The sequence below is a fragment of the Marmota monax genome, unplaced genomic scaffold, assembly GCF_021218885.2.
Source record: "Marmota monax isolate L192 unplaced genomic scaffold, Marmota_monax_Labrador192_F-V1.1 WCK01_AAM20220418_F8-fsc00284, whole genome shotgun sequence".
In the NCBI taxonomy this organism is placed as follows: Eukaryota; Metazoa; Chordata; class Mammalia; order Rodentia; family Sciuridae; genus Marmota; species Marmota monax.
The window spans coordinates 516008-535611 of NW_026694275.1; the positions used below are offsets into that span (position 1 = coordinate 516008).

The 19604-nt window shown below is 48.4% G+C and overlaps 3 protein-coding genes across 8 annotated transcripts; 2 read left to right on the forward strand and 1 right to left on the reverse strand.

Annotated features, from left to right (window-relative positions):
• The first annotated feature begins 851 nt into the window (after positions 1-851).
• Il2rg (interleukin 2 receptor subunit gamma) lies at positions 852-4496 on the forward strand. The gene is made up of 8 exons (XM_046467094.2): positions 852-1048; positions 1245-1398; positions 1618-1802; positions 2017-2156; positions 2617-2779; positions 3255-3351; positions 3590-3659; positions 4010-4496. Exons 1-8 carry the CDS (start codon positions 913-915, stop codon positions 4202-4204), a joined length of 1140 nt encoding a protein of 379 aa, XP_046323050.1. The 5' UTR covers positions 852-912; the 3' UTR covers positions 4205-4496.
• Positions 4497-4626: 130 nt separating this feature from the next.
• Positions 4627-6962, forward strand: CUNHXorf65 (chromosome unknown CXorf65 homolog). Of its 5 annotated transcripts, XM_046467098.2 has the most exons (6): positions 4627-5056; positions 5177-5263; positions 5466-5600; positions 5928-5996; positions 6506-6670; positions 6829-6962. In XM_046467098.2, the coding sequence occupies exons 1-6, from the start codon at positions 5032-5034 to the stop codon at positions 6930-6932; spliced, it is 585 nt and encodes a 194-aa protein (XP_046323054.1). In that variant the 5' UTR covers positions 4627-5031; the 3' UTR covers positions 6933-6962. The 5 variants fall into 5 exon arrangements, with proteins under 5 accessions (XP_046323054.1, XP_058442277.1, XP_046323052.1 ...); XM_058586294.1 differs by having other exon boundaries at positions 4627-5263; positions 5435-5600; positions 6506-6612; positions 6831-6962; XM_046467096.2 differs by having other exon boundaries at positions 6506-6962.
• A 449-nt stretch (positions 6963-7411) lies between these two features.
• On the reverse strand, positions 7412-14697 carry Foxo4 (forkhead box O4). 2 transcript variants are annotated; one of them, XM_046467080.2, is made up of 4 exons: positions 13832-14697; positions 9612-10313; positions 9257-9425; positions 7412-8931 (listed from the first exon to the last, which is right to left on the reverse strand). In XM_046467080.2, the coding sequence occupies exons 1-4, from the start codon at positions 14282-14284 to the stop codon at positions 8924-8926; spliced, it is 1332 nt and encodes a 443-aa protein (XP_046323036.1). In that variant the 5' UTR covers positions 14285-14697; the 3' UTR covers positions 7412-8923. The 2 variants fall into 2 exon arrangements, with proteins under 2 accessions (XP_046323036.1, XP_046323035.1); XM_046467079.2 differs by having other exon boundaries at positions 9257-10313.
• Positions 14698-19604: the final 4907 nt, after the last annotated feature.

Consider the following 19604-nt stretch of genomic DNA (forward strand, 5'->3'; position numbering starts at 1 on the left):
TGTTTGTGAGGAAGGTAAATCTGGCCACAGAATAGAGAATGGATTAGAAAGCAGAGAGCCTTTAGAAAGGAAGACCAGCTAGTGGGTTCCAGTAATAATCATGACTAGAGGTAATGAAAGGCTGATTTAGCACAGTGGCTGTGGTAATGGAAAGGAGGAAACTGCTGGGAGAAACACCACAGAAGCAGGGCTGATTGGATTCTCAGGGTCGGGTGGGGGGAGTTGAAGAGGATCCTGAGGTTTTAAGTCTGGGTGACTGAGAGGGTGATGGTATTGTTAACTCAGAGGGAAGACAGGAAGAGAAGCAGATTTGGAGGAAGATGGGGAGTCTGAAGCTAGTGTTGTTGATTCTCTATTTCTAAAGTCAGACCTGCTCACCAGTCTCCACAGGGACCCAGCTCAGGCAGCAGCTAAGGGTGGGTATTCTGGTTCAGATTAGGTCAGAGGAAAGACAGCTATATATGTGCCCGCGGGAGCCAAGACAGTATTTTCCATCCTCGCAAGACAGTAGAGCTTTGATAGAGATTTAGGGGCAACTAAACCAAGAAAGGACTGTAGCATATGATGATGGGGGGGCAGTTCAGACCCTCCACTATAAAAGAAAATTAGAAGAAAGGTGGCTGGGAACAGTGGCAGTGGGGTGAACAGATCCTTCCCAGGATTAGATGATCTGAGAATACTGAGTCTGTGACACCCAGCCTTAGTCACCACCTTTTATAGCAGCACCTGACCTCCCAGAAGACTTAGCCTTGTCACTGAACACATTTGCCACACCCTCTGAAAAGCCCTGGTTTCTAAGGTTCTTTCCACCGGAAGCCATGATAGAAGGAAATGTGTGGGTGGGGAGGGGTAGCCGGTGAAGGGCCCAGGTTCCCGACACAGACTACACCCGGGAAACGAAGAGCAAGCACCATGTTGAAGCCATCATTGCCACTCAGATCCTTCTTATTCCTGCAGCTGCTTCTGCTGGGGGTGGGGCTGAACCCGGTTCTCACACCCAGTGGGAATGAAGACACCACAGCTGGTGGGAAATCTGGGACTAGAGGAGGTTGGTGGAGAAGGGGGTTATGGGAAGGGGCCACACAGAAATCTGGAACCTGACCAGTGGCTTTTACAACAATGTGGGCAGCATTGAAGAGTGGAGTGGGGAGGGCAAGGGAAGGGTACTCCACCTTACACTACTCCTTCTTCTAACCATCATTTCTTCTCTTTCCCTCCCCTACTCCCTTTTCTCCCCCACCTAGATCTCTTCCTGGCCTCTATGAACCCCAGGTCCCTTAATGTTACCTCCCTGCCCTTACCAGAGATTCAGTGCTTTGTGTTTAATGTCGAGTACATGAATTGCACTTGGAACAGCAGCTCTGAGCCCTGGCCTACTAACCTGACTCTGCACTATTGGTATGAGAAGGGAAGAGGGGGTTTAACAGGGGAGAAAGAGGAGGCGGGTTGGATGAGAAGGACTGCATGGGGACCTAGAAAGAGGGTAGCCAGTCTCCCAGACAGCCCACTATTTTCTCATGGAATTTAAGTCAGTTCAGACTAGGTGAGGGTAGGCTGCAGTCAACTGCAGCACCTAAATTTGCCCCACCATTCCTCTTCCTTCCAACCTTTCTCTAGGTACAAGAACTCTGATAATAATAAAGTCCAGGAGTGTGGTCACTATATATTCTCAGAAGAGATCACTTCAGGCTGTTGGTTTCAAAAAGAGGAGATCCATCTCTATCAAACATTTGTTGTCCAGCTTCAGGACCCCAGGGAACCCAAGAGGCAGACTGAGTGGAAGCTAAAACTGCAGAATCTGGGTAATTTGGAAAGAAGTGGTCAAGGGGCCACGGGTACTATTGGACATTGGAGTATGTGGAGTGGTGTTCTTTCCCCCATTGTCGTACATGGGCAGGAAGGAAGAGGTAGGGAGGGAATAGGGATGGGGCTAGGAGGAGGGATAAGGGGCACTATCTTCAAGATCCTGACTTGTCTAGGCCAGGGGAATGACCACACATGCACACATATCTCCAGTGATCCCCTGGGCTCCAGAGAATCTAACACTTCAGAACCTGAGTGAATCCCAGCTAGAATTGAACTGGAACAGCAGCTACTTGGACCACTGTTTGGAGCATTTGGTGCAGTACCGAAGTAACCGGGATCGCAGCTGGACTGTGAGTGACTGGGGACATGAATGCAACAGCTAAGGTCAAGCAAGTATGGGATTAAGGATTCAATCAGCCAAATAGGAGCCCCTAATATCAAGCTCCTGTTCTTTGCCTCCCAGCTTCTCTGCCTACCACCCCCTTGGACTGCTTTCCCTATCGTCACCAGTGAGTTTTCATTCAGGTTCTACTACCTGTAGGCTTCCTAATACTGGATAGACAAGTAAACAAAAGGAAGCCATTCAGGGGATCTGGAGGGGAGGCATTAGATTTAGGTCAGTAAAGGAAGCAATGGGGCTTGAATAGTCAAGAGAGGAGGAAAGAAGTAGAACTGGGAAGAACCAGATCAGGGTTTCTTTAGAACGGGGAAGAACCAGAACTTGGAAGAACCAGAAGATGACACTGAATTGCAGGTAGAATTTTATTTTGATTCTCACTTCACCTTTCCCTCACTCTCTTTCTTTCCAAGGAACAACCAGTATATCACAGAAACAGCTTCTCCCTGCCTAGTGTGGATGGGCAGAAACTGTACACATTCCGGGTTCGAAGCCGCTTTAACCCACTCTGTGGAAGTGCTCAGCAATGGAGTGAATGGAGCCATCCAATCCACTGGGGGAGCAATACTTCAAAGGGTAAAATGGGCCCAATACATGACCTCAATACATGAGCCTGGCACCCTAGTCTTTCTAGCACGACTGTCTTATGCTTCTTATTCCTAAGCCCCCAACTTGATGCCCCTCCTCCCCTCACTGTTCAACCTCAACCCCTAGGAAGCAAGTTTTTTTTTTCTGTGTAGGGTTGGGTCAATGTATCACCAGAGTAGGGGAGTGGATTGAGAAGGAGGCCAAAGGGTGCTCAAGGGGGACATGGAATGTGTAGGATTTCCCTACAGCATTCCAGAGAGCCTGCATGGTGAAGATGGCCTTGGAACCAGACTGATCCCTTTGATTCTGTTTCCTCATCTGTAAAATACAGATAGCGATTGTTTCTCCCTCTTAGGGGCTGTTGTGAGATTAAGTTCAGGGAGTGTGTTTAGCACAGTGCCTGGCACCCACATCATCGAGGTGCCACAAATGTAAGGTCCATTTTCCTTTCTTTTTTTCTTAGGGAATCCTTCATCGTTTGCATTGGAGGCTGTGCTTATCCCCATTGGCTCCATGGGGTTGATTATTAGCCTCCTCTGTGTGTATTGCTGGCTGGAACGGTGAGATTTCAGGAAGATGGGGATAACTGGGAGTAGTAGAAAAGGTTATTTCAGGGTCTTCAGGAGTACAGAACAGGATAGTAAGGAATGAGAGATCACCCAAGAGGGCATGGTGATGGGAGGAAGCTACAGGCACAAAAAACATGAAATCCCTTCCATCCGTATAGGACAACTGGGAAAAGGGTAACGAAAGAGAATTAACCTATGCGTTCTTATTCTGGCTTGCTTTCCCACTCAGGACAATGCCTCGAATTCCCACCCTTAAGAACCTAGAGGATCTGGTCACTGAGTACCACGGGAACTTCTCGGTGAGAATGCTGTCATAAACATACTGTAGTCTGTCAACTGCCAACTGCCTGCCAGCAAGATGGGTGGTGGTGGGGTTGGACAGAGTGAAGGGGAAGGGGAACCTGCACTAACTGTCAGGATGTGGCCGACCAAATGGGGGATGGGCTAAACAGAGAGAGACACACTGAAGAATAGATTATGGTGTGTGCGAGACAGATGGAAACAGTGGTATTGGGGGCTCAGGAGTCTGGGTGCCCCTTCTGTAAATCATAGTGATTTCAGACATCATGAGAGCTCCTTTTGGCACAGGGCCTGGGTCTTTTGCTTCCTGACCCTAACTGACCTCTGACCTGGAAATATTTGTCTCTAGGCCTGGAGTGGTGTGTCTAAGGGACTGGCTGAGAGTCTGCAGCCAGATTACAGTGAACGACTCTGCCTCGTCAGTGAGATTCCCCCAAAAGGAGGGGCCTTAGGAGAGGGACCTGGGGGCTCCCCAGCCAGCCAGCATAGCCCTTATTGGGCACCCCCATGTTATACCCTGAAGCCTGAAGCCCCAATGCCCTGACAGAACCCCAAGGTCCTGTAGCCTCAAATGATACTAACAATGTTCACTACCACTTCCTGTGGCTAATTTTGAATTCTGTTCCTCATGTAACTTAACTGTCCCTTCACTCACTATCCCCTACTTTTGAATTGCCCCCTTATTCTGTAAGTGTTTCTTATCTCCCCCATCTGGCCCTTCCTTTTTATAGGACACTTTCTCCTTCTCTCCATCCCTTTGTCCATTCCCTCCCCTTTTCCACCTACCCTTCTATTGTTTCTGAATCAATGAGAAATAAAGTTTCTGTTGACAATCATCAAGAAGTCTGTCATGGGGGTGGGGAGCAGGGGAAACACGGGATACAAGGAATGTGGGAGGCATGGTGCCGGATTAGGAAAAAGGAATAGTTGAGTCAAGTTGGGCAAGTGGTAGTGCTACTAATTTACTAAAAAGGAGTGCTGTTCTGAACACTTATTTTTCTCCATTTAGTTTTGGCACTCATTCCAGAGTCTAGTTTAGAGTTAGATTTGTCATGTTGCTCCCATTCCCCACAAATCTTTTATAGACCCACCTAAATTCTCTCTTCACACCTACTCTACCTTCTGTTTCTGACCTCATAATCCCTCAACTACAGCCTCAGGCCCCACCCCTAGGGATACTGACTATCCACATCTGCCAATAGTTCTCTCTCCAGAGTCTGCCCAGCCTGGGCCTCCTCAGCCTATGAGGTCCATCTGTCCCTCTGGTCCCCCAACCCTATGGGCCCACTTGGCCCCCCAGGGCCTCTAGAACACTCTCGTTCTGCATGACTCATCAGGGTATTCTCTGAAGAATGAGATGACCTTGAAAGCATGTTCATCTTCATCAAACATGGAGGTGAGGGGTCACACAAAGCTGGAATCTGGGTATGGGCGTGGGTAGGGTTGAAAGCAGTGGAGATCACAGAGATTGTATAACTAAAGAAGAGCCCGCATGCCCCATCCCATTTCTTCTCAGATAATCAGCAGTTTCTGGTCAATACCAATTGCTCTGTTTTCCCGTTGCTACAATACACTCGCAGTAAAGTGGGGTTGCGTAAAACAGGTGAGGAGATTCGGGAGGGGACTAAGGGCCAAGGGTCAGAAGCAGTAGGAGTATCTGTAGCCCCTAAATCCTCATTCTGATAAGAAGGGGTTTCCTCATATCCCTACAGCTTCCTCCAACTCATTCTGTGTAGGATCACTGGCCCCTTTTGCTTCCACCTTCTGTCCTTAGCTGTCCCGATTACTCTGTGGCCTCCCTCCAGACACCATCGATTTGTGTGATGAATCGGGGACAATGAAGTTGCTTTTCCTGATGAAGACCCCTGGAGAATATGCCAGCAAATTCCTTACAGCTCGGGACATCTATTATGTTTGTAAGGTGGAGCGTGGGGCACCAGGTAGAGGCTTGGGAATATACCCAGAGATAGAGCAAGACCTTCAAGATGGATCATGAATCTTGTCCTTAAAGTAGGCACCTTCAATCAAACCTCAATTGACCATATCTAGTTTAGCCTAAGAAAGGGCACTGCCTCTATGACAATAGGTTATGTTCCCCACCTCAGCCTAGAGTCCATAACTTTCCCTTAGGTCCATACCTAAGGGGAGAAAATAAGGTACACCAACTCAAGGTAGTGTTTAGTGTTAGAGTCCTAAAATCTTGGGCTTCAGAGGGGTGGAAACTGGGTGACAAGGGCTAGGGATATAGCAGAAGGCTATGTTTACAGGAACCAAACTTGAGAATGCCTACAGAGCTTTTGTGCCCCTCCTGAAGAATCCAGAACCTGAGCTACTTGGTAAGAAGTGTGATGGGGGAGGGAAGAATGTGGGGAATACTGTACATAGCTGTGTGATGGAGAATATAGGGTGGGACTAGTGTACGATGGAAAGTGAGTTCATAGGAGCCTAGGAAAAAGGGGCAAGGCCAGGTGTGGTGATGCACATCTATATTCCAAGCTACTCAGTTCCATAGCAGCCTGAGCAACTTAGTGATTCCCTGTCTCAAAATAAAAAGGGCTGGGGATGTAGCTCAGTGCTTGCCTAGCATGCATAAGTCCCTGAGTTCAATCCCCTAGTACCTCAGAAAAGGGGGTGGGGACAGGGTCTAGGTCCACTTTAGGAAATTTAAACCAGGTGGATATGTCACTTCCTCCTCCCCCCATGTCTCTGCCATCTTCTCTGTATATCTCCGTATCACTACACCATCATTTCCATCTTAGGCCAGTTTACTCCAGCTGACCATTTGAAAGATGGGATGATGAGGTCTCTATTCCTCAGAGGATGGTTGTCTTTTCCTGTTTCCTAGATGCTCTGCGCACACAATGTGACTTCATGGAGAGGAGCCGAGTGAAAATGCTTAGAACCCTGGAAGCCAAGAAGGTCACTCCAATTGAATCCACTGTGAATCTTCCAGTAAGACTCCCCAAACATGGCCCGCTCCAGCACTCCCCTCTCCCCACCAGACCGCTTAAGTTTTCTCCACCTTGGCCCCCTGGGATGGATTTCCTTTTCAAATCCTACACCTACGACCAAGACCTGACCCCAACTTCTATTGTCTTCCCTTTGGCCCCAGTTTGTAGAAACCTCCCCTTCAGGGCCTCTTTGTTTATCTACTGACTTTCCCTTTCCAGTCCAAATCAGGAAGATCAGAAGATGGGCCCCCTCCCACTCGTAGGGGCCCTCCCTTTAAGACCAGAGCAGACAATCTCGGTAGGAGGGATAAACATCGCTAACTCAATAAAGTGACCAAGTGAGAGCAGTAATTCTGGGTATGAAATTCCTGGAATTTAATGTGAAGTTCCTTTTTCGAGACAGACTCTTTCTCCCAATATCTGTACTAAGGCTTAAGTGGGCCCCAGGCCCCGGGGAAGGGTGGAAGGGATCGGCAGGAGAGGGCTGTTGCGAGCACATGGGTGGGGGTGAGGAAAGACCGAAGTCTGGTACAATGAGCCTTTGAGGGACGGAGTAGGGGGTGGGGTCTTCTTAAACCAGGCTACCTCCCCTTGGGAGGCCTATCTCGCAGCCCGCCTACTCCTGCTGGGGTTAGGTGTCCCTCCCCCACCATACTCCACTACCTCCCAGGCTGAAATTCCCCCACCCCCACCTATCTGCCTCTGGGCAGTCCTTCCCGCTGCCCTTCGACTTACTTGCCCTTCGCCTTTCCCCCTCCCTCCCCCTTATCCAGGGGAGCAGCAAAGCAGCAGAAACCAGAGCTGGTTATAGGCATTTATTGAATTTATTCATTTATTGATTTGACACACTTCCCCACTCCAATCTAGCACATGATACAATCTGGGTAGGCCAGGCGCTGACACAGGAAATGATGGGAACCCACAGCAGGGGTGGGGGAGGGGACAATGCAAAGGGCACTGGGGGAGGGGCTGCTTTGGGGGCTGGGGTGGAGAAGGAGCCCCAGATGGCCTCCCTGGCAGGTGCTAGTAAACCTGATCCACATTCCCCCCATCCCTGCTCATTTCCCAGACCCTCAGCCAAGCTCCCCAGCTCCCCCTTCCCAGTTCCTCCCCTCCCCCTGCCTGCTACCACACACACTTCCACATAACCCCTGTAGTCAGGGAAGGGGAAGAAGGGCAGGGACAGCTGTCAGGGGCCTTAAACAGGGAGGTCTCTGTACCTAACTTTACCACCCTAAATCCTTCCCTCCTTCTCTTCTCCCCCCTCCGGCCCCCTCCCAGGCCCCAAGCTAATTCCAGGCCTTCAATTCTTTCTCCCTCAGTATAGCACAAACCCACACTGGGGCATACAAGAGTGTGGCTGTACCCCAATACCACACTCTCCCAGGCACAAGTTGACAGACAAGGGAACATGGTTTAGGTTTTTCCCTGGGGAAAACTCCAACGTATTTATGCATAGATCCTTCACTAGACCTGGTCCAAATGGGAGCTCTAATCCATCCATGTTCACTATTGCTCCCCACTTCTCCCCAACTTCCCCATGTCTCCTGTAGTATTGTCTGTAGTGTTTGCATCATGTCACTATGACAAAGCCTTCAGAAAGAAAGAAAAAGAAAAAAAAAGCACTCTCCCCAATCACTAGCACCTTGCCACTGTTAAAAATCTCTATATTTGTGTTTATATTTCTTTAAAAGTTTATAAAAAGCCTTTCTGTTATCTGTAGCCTTCCAAAGGTGATTGGCCTGGTGAGCCACTCCAGTGCTCAGACCTTGGCCCTTCTAGGTCCCCTGTTCCCCCCACCCACCCCACACCACTGGCCCAAGGGGCCGCTGCATAAAATCTCCAGGCTCAACCTTGCCTGGCCCAGCTCAGATAAGACTCTCTACAAAAAATTCCTGCTCCCAAAGGCAGGGGTAAGGCCACTGGTGACTTCACATTTCCAACAGCATTGCTGGCCCCTGCTACAAAGCCTAGGAGTGGGTATGGGGGGAAGCTGAGGATGGCTCCTGAGAAAGGGCCTTACCCCCTAATTGGCACAGTGAGAATAAACCCTCTTCCCTTTCCCCCTCCCAAACCCCCTCCCCCCATATTCCCCATCCGGGTAGCTTTATCTTTTTAATTTCCTCGACTGTGTGTGTGTGTGTGTGTCTGTGTGTGTGTCTGTGTGTGTGTCTCTGTGTGTGTGTGATTAGACCCCATCCTAGCTCTAAAGCAGGGGCCCCAAATTCCTGGGGAGGACTCAAGGGAAAAGAGTGGATATAGACACGCCTAGCTCCACCTCTGAAGCAGGGGACAAAGCTTTCAGCCATGACTCAGGGATCTGTGGGAAGAAGAAATGGAGGACAAGGTAAGAGTTTTATCTGGGGCAAGCCAACTTCCCACTGTTCACATTCACAGCAAGGAAAACTGAGAATCCCGCCTCCAAACACAACCCTTCTGCGCTGCCTTCTGTGGGTACTACTGAGGGGCCTGGAGGTCTCATTGAGAAACTGTCCCTCCAATGCAACATCTTCTCCAATTCTCCAGGAGCTCCATTTATCCCTTGTTCTATATCTCTCCCTGGCTCAGATAATGGGATGAACTGGGCATCTAGGAGTGGGCATAGGTTTTGAGATGCTACAGTAAGTAATTAGGGGGTACCATACCTGGTTCAAAGTTGAAGTCCAGTCCTTCACCCCCATCCATGAGGTCGCTGATGATGTTATCCATGTCACACTCCAGGTTCTCCATATACATATCAAGATCTAAATCCTGAGGCATTCTGTCTTGGCTTGAAGCTTCAGTAGGAGGTGTGAGCACAGGAGTTCCCAGAGCCTTGGGGATGGGAGCACCTCCCATGACTGGAGGTGGTGCCATCATAGGAAGGGTGGGAACCAGACTGCTCGGGCCTGGAGCCTCTAGGGGCTTAGGGCATAAGCCAACTCCTGTGGCCAGCTTACTGGAGGAAGGCATCCCCCCCAGCAACAAAAGTGTGGGAGCCTGGGATAGAATAGGATCTACCTGGGTCATGAGGACATCAGCTGGGGGTGGTGGAGTATCAGAGGTGAGCAGGGCCTCCAGAGACTGGGAGCTTGAGAAGCACCCTTCTGCTGACATGGGCCCCTCTGCTGGGCCGAAGAGAGAGGCGCCATAGGTGTGTAAGGGGCCAGGAACCCCAGGATGCTGCAAAGAGAAGCCAGAGAGACTGCTCCGAGATAGCAGGGAATGGGGAGATGTGAGATTGAGCCCATCTAGCAGCTCGAGATCTTCATTTAGGGTAGGAGGGACACCCCCTGCATAGCTGCTGACTGAGGCTGGTATCTCCTCCTCTGCCAGCACCTCAGACTCTGGCCTCATGGGGGACAGGCGGGTGCTGACAGTGCTAGCATTTGAACTGCTTCGTGGACGGAAGGCGGTCCACATATCGGCTTCTTCACGATTTCGAGAGCAAGGGCTGCCTGACCACTTGGAGAAGTGGCCGATAGGGCTCGTTGGAGTGGCACCTTCGGGTGGAGCTGGCAGCACGGATGGTTTCTTCTTGGGGGCTTTGCTGCGGCCCCGGAGCAGCTTGCTGCTGCTATCCATAGAGGCAGCCCTGCGGCGGGGTGCCTTGCCACTCTTGCCTCCTTCGGGGTTCAGCATCCACCAAGAGCTCTTGCCGGTGGCCTCATTGTGAACCTTGATGAACTTGCTGTGCAAGGACAGGTTGTGGCGGATGGAATTCTGTAGGGGGCAGAGGCAGCAGGAAAAAAGAGGCATGAGGTTTGTGTAGGTCGGTGGCCAGTAATCTAATCAAAGAGGAGGTGAGGACATAGCAGGTGGGGTGTCCCAGAGAATAAAAGAAAGTCGAATATAAGGGGAAAACTGGCAGAGAAAGAGAGGGGGAGGAGACCATTCACAGTTCCCCCTAGGACAAGCAGCACAGTCTCTGCTCCAGACTTCTCTGCACAGGGAGCACCAGAGACAAAGTAACAACCTACTGGAAAGGGTCTGGTGCCCATCCTGGAAAAGTCAGGCTCTGGTGGGTGTCTGGGGCTTGTGGGAATGGAGAAGCCTTACTCCTATTCCAACAAAAACTAGGTTCAGATAGGAAAAATCATTCCATAGGTTCTATCCTTTCCTTGAATGCAGGCTTACATGGCAATTACAGGACAGTGGCCATACCAGCCCAGGACTGACCCTTGCCCTGGGCCAGTTCTCTGAATAGGCTGAGGGACTGGAACTTCAGCACAGCTGCTACTCCATTCCCCCCACCCCACACTGGGCATTTGGGTCATCCAGCTCTCCATGGAATTGGAAGACACCCCCCTTTTTCTGAATCCCAACCTTATTTCTGCCAATAGGTGACACGAACCCTTTAACTACATTCATAAGGCACAATCTAACCCTCCTTCTTTTTCCCAGAAGGATCTCCTCTCTCTAAATTCTACTAGTTCATCAAAACCAAGCTTAAGTCCCACCTCTTTTATAAAAGTGGTTGCTTGACTTTGTCTATCAAATTTCGTATACAGTATTTTTAATCTGTTCCACACAATTTTACCCAGTCTATATTGTGTGGCTTAGATTTTGTGTAATAAGTCTCATCAAGTATAAGTGCCAAGGGCACTGACAGTCCCACAGCCCCCAATGGTGGCTCTTTAGAGCACCAGGCCCACAGTACACTAAGATCATAGTACAAAATCAATATTTGCTGCCTGATTGGTAGGTGGCCCTCTGGTGATGGTGGTGAGACTCCTTGAGGCTCTGTTGGCTCTTGAGTGCCATGGGTATTGGAAGCCATGTGTTTTCTCTTCCTCACTGGTGACGTTCTGCTAGGGATACATACTATTCCCCCATCCCAGCAGCCCAGGGAGCAAGATCCAGATTGGCAGCTTCTTGAGCCCCCATACAGCTTATTTTTACTGGTTGCCCCAGGCTAGTTAGAGCCAGTTTTGTCCCTCCCCCCCCTCCTCCCCAACCTCCCTTCCCCCACTACTCCTCAGGAATTTGTGCATAATCTCTACCCTTAGGGGCATTTGACCTCCCACTAGGAGCTCTCTGGAAATTCTGGAGGAGCCTGAGAAGAGCTTGGAGCTTGGAGCAACCTGGAGGCTGAGGCTATGGACAGTCAGAAACCGCTCAAGTGTCTCTGCCTGGTTCTCTAAGATAAGGAGACCCTTTGCCTGCAGAAGGCTGCTTGAGCAGCTTTTTTATTTCAGGGCTCTTTAGCCAAATAACTTGTCTCTCTGAGACCCTGTCTTCATGACACTCCAAATACTCTGGCTGCACTGATGCTTCTAGCTCCTTCAAGTCTTGGGCTCTTAGGACCACAGTGACTTCTGGCACCATGATTCTCTCCTTTTTCATTCTCTAACTTTGAGTCTACTGAGATGGCCCATTCCTTTTCCTACTACTTAGCACCTTTGAGGCCCATTTGTTCATCCCCTTTTCTTTAGACCTTGAAACTAGAAAGTGGGAGAGGTCCAAAGTGGGAGAGGTTAGAAACCCACAATTCTTGAGTGTTGGGGGGTTGGGAGGGGTGACTGCTAATTGCTCCCCAAGCCACCTAACCTAAGCTTTCTTGTTCTAAGTTGAGTGCCGCCCCCTGGTGTCACCAGGGAAGTCAACTCAGGCATGAAACTTCCCCCTGGGAGCAGGGTGGGTGCTTCAGAAGCCCCACACTCAAGTCTCAATTGGTTTTGCAATCATTCCAATGAAAGCAAGCCCTGAGCTCCCTAGAGAAATATGATTTACAGTTAGACCTGAGTTCAAGTCCTCATTCTACTGATAGTAGGTTTGTACTTTAATGTCCTAATAAGTAGAATGTGGAATCTCAGAACTGCAGTGAAGATTAATAAAATGATTATTTTTGTGGTACTGGGAATTGAACCCAGGGGCACTCTACCAACTGAGCTTCATCCCAGTCCTTTACTTTGTTTTTGATACAGGGGACTTGCTAAATTGCCAAGGCTGGCCTTGAACTTGCAATCTTCCTGCCTCAGCCTCCGGAGTTGCTGGGATTACCGGCGTTCAACACTGTGCCCAGCTAAAATGAAAAATTTTAAAACTATTTTGTAAACTATAAAGCCCTATGCAAGTGTAAATCCTAAGGAGGAATATAATCCCACAGTATAACTAACAACTCATGGTTATTTCTTCTACCCTGGAAAATGAACCTAAGGGAAAAGAAAAACAGCTGTGTAGGCTGGGTCCAAGGAGGGGAGCTCTTTATGAGCTGAGACTGTGGCGTGGCAGTCTACCCAGAAATAGTGCCAAGGGTCTCAGTCAGCTGTCCTGTCTTCTGTTGTGTCCAGCCCCTATGCACACTGCACATCTGATCTCACAATCTTCCATACCTATGGGAAGACACTCTGCTCATTGCTCCCTCTGTACTTTGTTGTATGCTGACCTCATCACCCACAGAGGTACAAGATGTCAGTTGGGGTAGAATCCCCCCCCCCCTTGTGATTAGAGCCCATATTTCCCAGGACAATTTTCTTCAGAGTATCTTGTGTGTTCTTTCCCCATAGTTTCTTCGCGAAGGCCAAGGGAACTCCCAACCTTCGGCTCTAAAGTCAGAGCCCTATCTCCTTTTTTGTGAGTAATATTCCTCAACAGTAAATCAAAGACTTTCCCCCAAAGCTTGGATAGCCCCTTAGAAAGGACAGTTTATAGGCATCGTAGGGCACACTGAGGCAGGTTGCAGCTCACAGCCCCTTTAGTGTGTTAGATCAGCTACCTTTCACCATGAATATAATCTTTTAAACTTTTGCCACCCACTCCCTCCTCCTGGGTACAGCAATCCCAGAAGAGTACCTCTACATTGAGTTACTGGGAGGCAAGCAGGGAATCCAAGTAATCCCACAGGAATGGGAGAAAAGGTGTTGGGGTGGAGGTGGGGGAGGAGGAAAGGCTAGGTTGAATCCACACAGTTCCTTCTGCACATAGGATAAAGACTTCTCTGTGGGAATAAGTGTTTGGGGCAGCCCAAGCCAAAGTGCTGGGAGTGTTGAGCAGGGAGTAGAGAATTTGATTTTCTCCAGGCAGGGACAGTGTCTTAATTCATCTGCGATTCTCCAGCATCAAGCTGAGTGTGGCATATACTATGTACTAAGTAAATGTTTGTCTAACTTAAGATTGAAGGTGGATCTCTGGGCTTCCCAAAAGGGGTGGGGTGGGATGGTAAAAGGGGCCCCAGAGTAGGAGGTAGAGGTCTAAGAGGCCCAGGGGTAGGTAGACAGAGGTAAGGGGGTCATAGTTACCTTCCATCCTGCTGAGCTGTTGCTGTCACCCTTGTCCTTGAAGTAGGGCACCGTGCGGACCATCCACTCATAGATCTGGGCGAGTGTCAGTCGCTTCTCCGGGGCGCTCTCAATGGCCTGGCTGATGAGTTCTGCATATGACTGATTTCCCCAGGCATTCCGGCGGGAGCCTCCCTTCCGAGGACCTGTTACAGCGCCCAGGATCCCCGGCCGGAGGCCCCCTGCCGGCTCTGGGAGCCGCGAGGGCAACAGGATCGGCTCTGAGTGCCCCTCCGTGTGTACCTTCTCTCCCAGACCTGGCTCCACCTCGGGCGGTTCGGAGGGCTTGGTAGTGGGCTCTGGTCTAGGAAGGGGCCAGGTGCAGGAACGGGGACGGCTCTGGGGTTCGAAGTCGGGATCGAGGTCTATGACCGCAGCAGCCTCTGTGGCTGAATTCTTATTCCCTGGATCCATACGTGGAGTTGGACCTCCGCGACTCAGCGTTCAGTAGAGCCTGCCACAGTCCCTCACCATGCCTCCCCCCAGGGGGGAAGCACCGAGGGTCAGGAGGCACATTCCTGCCAGTCCCCAAAAAGTCACGAACTTCTCCCTCGCCCCAGGACGCTAGCCCCTAAACTGTCCCTTCCACAGTTCTCCGATCCTCTTCCCGACTACAGCGTGCAGCCTCTGAGCGCTTTGCTGAGACACCACCTGTAACCTCCGCCTAGAGAAGACACTTTTCCTCCAACCTCTCACTCAGCTTCCTGCTCTTTTAAACCTGAGGCACAGTATCCCCTCATACATTGCGCTCCCATCACCGAACGTCTCCTCAGCCGCAGTTCCCTCCCCCTTTTAAGTTGCTGCCCCCCGGACACTCCTCCCAAATTTCCTCCACCCGGATCACTGCCCTCCCCCACGCCCCGCTCCCCCGCGTCACTTGCCCCTCCCCTGACTCCCCCTCCCCTCGCCTCTTCCCTTCTCGCCACTCTTAATAGGGTCAAGGTTCTCGTGGCCCCAGCCTCCCTTATTCCTGCACCGATTCCCCTATCAAACCCCCCCACCCCCCGCCCCCCGGGTTTCCCTTTTGTTTTGCTCCAAGCAGCAGCCCCCGCCTGACGTCTCTGTTTACCACTCGCCGGGGCAGCCATCTGCGCACGCGCCTGGAGAGCCAGTTGGGAAACCGAGTTCTTCAGTCGTGCCACCCTGGTCAGTCTTGGGGACTACATCTCCCGTCCTACCTCGGGACCAGGAGCCCGGTACAGGCGGCAGGAGAGCGGCGTGGCAGGATATGGGGAGGTGGAACTTTAATTATTAGAGGTCGTCGCTGACTCTTTTTCTTTTCTTAAAAATTATTTTCCTCCTCACCTCGCTTTCTACCCACTTCCTTGGGATTTGGGGTCGCCTAAGTGAACGTGTTGATAGATGCTGGACCTTTCCCTCCAGTTAAGAGGGAGCAAAAGGAGAAAGAAAATCTCTACAAGAAGCAGAAAACCGAAAAGCAAGAAGCAAGAAACTGACTAGAAAATAAGATGTATGCACGTTGAGGTCTTGGGTGGGGGACTTATGTAACATAAACAAATAGTTAGCTGATGGTGGTGGTCTCTCCTGTCCCCCTCCACCTCCGTAAGCAGTTTACACCGACAGTGAGGTCTTTCTGTTTCCTCCCACCGGTTCCCCTGAGCTGCCTTTGAATATCGACATTTTTTCTGGTTCTCATATTCAACTTCGCTTCTCATTCAACAGGTCCCAAACGGAACTTTTTATCTGTTCCTGCACCCACACCCCTATCCTCTAGCTATCCTTAACCTGTGAATTTGGTTAGTGGTTGTCCTGGTCTACCAAGTCTCCCAAGCTAGACTGATTTTGCCTTTTCATCTGCCTAACTTGCTATAATCCAGATCCCAGTTGGAAACCTTATTTATAACTGGATTTAAATTGCAACATCATCTTAATTGAACCTCCTTCCACCAGTCTTTCCCCTCACTACAACTTATATTTCATGCTACCAACATGCTTTTAAGAAGCATGCCAGGGCCAGCGCTGTGGCTGTGGCGCACACTTGTAATCCCAGCGGCTGGGGAGGCTGAAGCAGGAGGATCAGGAGTTCAAAGCCAGCCTCGGCAATTTAGCGAGTCCTTTAGCAACTCAGTGAGACCCTGTCTCTAAATAAAACACACACACACACTCACACAAAGGGTTAGCGAGTCCTTTAGCAACTCAGTGAGACCCTGTCTCTAAATAAAAGACACACACACACTCACACAAAGGGCTGGGGATGTGGCTCAGTGGTTAAGTAACCCTGGGTTCAATCTCCAGTACCTCCGCCCCCCCCCCCCGGAAAAAAATAAAGCATGCCTGGTAATTACAGCTAAAATTTATGGAGAGCTTATTATGTGTTAGTCCCTGTGCTAATTGCTTTGCCAATGTTAGCTCCTTTACTTCTCACATCAATCTTATGAGGTAGGTACCACTATCCTCCTCGTTTTATAGATGAAGATACTACTAATACTCAGATAAGTGACTTGCTCAAGGAGATAGAAGAATGGCCTAGGAGACAGAAGAACTGGGATCATATTGCTTTTATGTGATCATTTAATTTCTCTACTTGAAACTTCCTCTGATTTCCCACATTTCTATCTGGTAAAGTTCAAACTCCCTAGCAAATCTCTTCATACTCAGGTCACTTCACACCTTTCTTGCCTCATCTTTTGCTGAGCACAGTATTCCAACCAGCCAGAGTTTCCTACTATTTCCTAGAAATGCCATGCCCTTTCATACCTTTTCCCACAGCATCCTGTGATGTCTTCATTCTTGTCATCCTTTTTTTTTTAAATATTTTATTAGTTGTGGATGGATACAATATCTTTATTTTTATTTATTTATTTTTATGTGGTGCCCAGGATCGAACCCAGGGCCTCACGAGTGCGAGGTAGGTGCTCTACCACTGAGCTATAATCCCAGCCCAGTCATCCCTTCTTCAAGTCTCTTATTTTGTAAACTCCTATTCATATTTCCCTATCTCACCTCAGGTGCAGTTAGTTCCCCTTTTACTGTATTCCTAAGCACCATGAGCAGGCTCATATTATATAGTGCAAACCATTTTTGTTTATTTGTCTTTCTCCCAATAAACTGTGAGCTCCTTGAGGGCAGAAACACATTTTATGTATCTCTGTGACCTCAGCTCTGGGTCATATAGTAGACAAGAAATGTTGGTGGAATGAATGTATTAAAGGGATCAGGAATCAAATGATATTACACTTGGACATTTAATAACTTTTAAATAAATATATGAATTCTCTGCCTGGCCATGTTCTGCTTTTCCTATTAGACAACAAGCTTCTAGGGGCAGGGACTGTAATTTGATTTGTCTACCATTTGCAGTGTTTCCTGATACATATTCTGTGATGTCTGGTGAGGAAGGATATCCATGCAACCAGGACTTTTCAGCAGTTTCAGCACATTGGCCGTTCACAGTGATATTAGCCTCCCTATGGTAAAATAACCATCTTAGTTCTCCACATTCCTTTGTTCTACTCCAATTTGCATTTGTCCTCTACCTATCACCTAAGTGGTACATCTTGTAAGTGCTTTACAAGTGGTGAATTCAGTAAAGGAGAGGGCCTGGTATGAGAGAGCCTGGTGGGCACTAAGGTACAAGGCACTCTCTTCGAACTGAAACAGGTGTGGTGACAGATCATGGAGAGTTGCTGAGATGGGGAAATGGCAGGGTGGGGCAGGCACCTGTCCTAGCTTGAGTTATATCTTGCATTGTTTCTGTGCATTTGTTTGAAAAGGTCCACCTCGTCACTAACTCATGTCCATCATCTCCTTAAAGTTCCAATTCAAAGCTCAAAACTTACATGTTCTTGGAAACTTTCCCCGACTAGCCCAACCTGATAGATCACTTATCTACTTTACACCCCCTGAACCTCTAGGAACTCCATTTATATTTAATTTTGTGCTTGTGGTTATCTATCTTTCCATTTCATGAGGATATATTGACTCCTCCACTAGATTATAGACTCTAACATCAATCAACAGTTGCTTGTTGAGACTTCACAAGATGAAAGTATATCTTGAAAGCTTGAACAGATAAAAATGATCATATGCCATAGGACCAGATGTTTTAGGAGGGTGGGCAAAGGGATTGGTGGGGTGATAAAACATCATGACTTTAAAGCTAGAGAGGTAAGGGTAACTCACCTCATTGCTATGGGAGTGTTAGACACATGTCAGTCAAGAAACAGCAAAATGGCCTTAGAAAATAGAAGAGACTTTGGTCAGGGAAGAGGACTAACAGGAAGCCCCCAGAAAACCACTGCTGTCATAAACTATGAACAGATATGGCAGGATATGGGAGGTGCAGCCTTTTTTTCCCAGTTTGAAACCCTAGACTGTATGTTCTCAAATGGATCCCCATTCACCACTTGTTTTTTTTTTTTCCTCTTGAAGGTCACAGGAGTTTGGCTCTCTTGCCTCTTTCACTGTCACCACCCACTCTTCTACCTGGGTGCCACCCCCCAAGACTGCTGCCAAACCGGCTCTATTAATTTGAATTGAGATAGGCATTTCCCCACTTCTTTGTTACCCTGCCCAGCTCTGAAAAAAAAAAAAAAGTACAACCCCCACCTAGGATTTTTACAGGATTTTCCCCTTGTAACCACAGGAAAAGATGCAGTGGTAGACATAAATAATAATGAGAAAATTCCAGATTGTTAGAAAGCACCACCTCTACTTGTCCCTGATCTTCACAGATGTGTATAGAATATGCATATTTTTGGTTGCCCTCTTCCCTAAGACATTTATGGTTTTATCTGTGAAAGAGTCCTTGTCTTAGGAAAACACCTTCTCAACCTTGTCTCTGTGTTGTTTTTTAAAAATTCTTTTTGGTTAGTAAATGTTTCTCAAAGTCCTGTTTTCTAGACACCAGACTAGCTAGGCACTTTCACAAAAAGTGAAGCCCTAGACTGAAAGACTCAGATTTTAGCCCTGAATAGATTTGAGTTGGTTTGCTAAGTTTGAGGCAAGTTTCAGTCCTTTCTGAACCCTGGAAGTCAGTCCATTGTAGTAAAAAGAACACTAGATTTTCAGGAGATCTGAGTCCTTGCATTGCTTTGTCATTCTGTTGACTACTAATAATAGTTACCCTAATATCAATAGTAACACTGGGTTTTTATTTTGTATTAGGCATCGTGCTAAGTGCTTTACATAAATTGTCTGATTTAATCTACACATGTATAATAAGCTTAATGTTATTACTTATTTTCATTTCACAAAAGAAAGTGAGACTTAGGGTAAAGGGTCAGGAGTCACTAAGAGGTACAGTAAAGATACAAACCTAGTCAGCCTGACTTCAAAGCCTATACAAGTCAATTCCCCTTTTCTGGCTTTGCTTTCTTTATTTGTAAAATGAGAATTATATATTGAATGATCTCCAAAGTCTCTGCTAGCTCTAAAATCCTACTTCTAGTGATCTCCACTCTGGGTACTATACTCCACATTGTCCTTTGGTCTTTTGGCTTCCCTGAGTTTAAACTTTACATCCAGACAAATTCAGTCCTGGATCCCTGCATGAAGAATTTCCACAATGTTTCATCCCTTAGGTTTTGAGGGTCCTTTGAGCTTCCTCTTTAAGCTTCCTATGGACCTGTATGGTTCCAATCTTTGAAAGTCCTACTGGCATAATATTTACCACAGTTTTGTTTTCTTCTTGCATATGCAAGGCAAACACTCCCTTTGAGTTATAGCCACAATCAATAATTTGTTTTGAGACAGGGTCTCCCTAAGTGGCACA

Bases quoted from the DNA above. Each gene is read 5' to 3' on its own strand.
- Il2rg (XM_046467094.2), top strand. From the start codon at position 913: ATGTTGAAGCCATCATTGCCACTCAGATCCTTCTTATTCCTGCAGCTG. The intron at 1,399-1,617 runs GTATGAGAAGGG...ACCTTTCTCTAG, and splicing joins AACCTGACTCTGCACTATTG to GTACAAGAACTCTGATAATA. The intron at 2,780-3,254 runs GTAAAATGGGCC...TTTTTTTCTTAG, and splicing joins GGGGAGCAATACTTCAAAGG to GGAATCCTTCATCGTTTGCA.
- CUNHXorf65 (XM_058586293.1), top strand. From the start codon at position 5,153: ATGCCCCATCCCATTTCTTCTCAGATAATCAGCAGTTTCTGGTCAATA. The intron at 5,264-5,434 runs GTGAGGAGATTC...TTCTGTCCTTAG, and splicing joins AGTGGGGTTGCGTAAAACAG to CTGTCCCGATTACTCTGTGG. The intron at 5,601-5,927 runs GTAGAGGCTTGG...CTATGTTTACAG, and splicing joins GGTGGAGCGTGGGGCACCAG to GAACCAAACTTGAGAATGCC.
- Foxo4 (XM_046467079.2), bottom strand. From the start codon at position 14,284: ATGGATCCAGGGAATAAGAATTCAGCCACAGAGGCTGCTGCGGTCATA. The intron at 10,314-13,831 runs GTAACTATGACC...TGCCCCCTACAG, and splicing joins ACAGCTCAGCAGGATGGAAG to AATTCCATCCGCCACAACCT.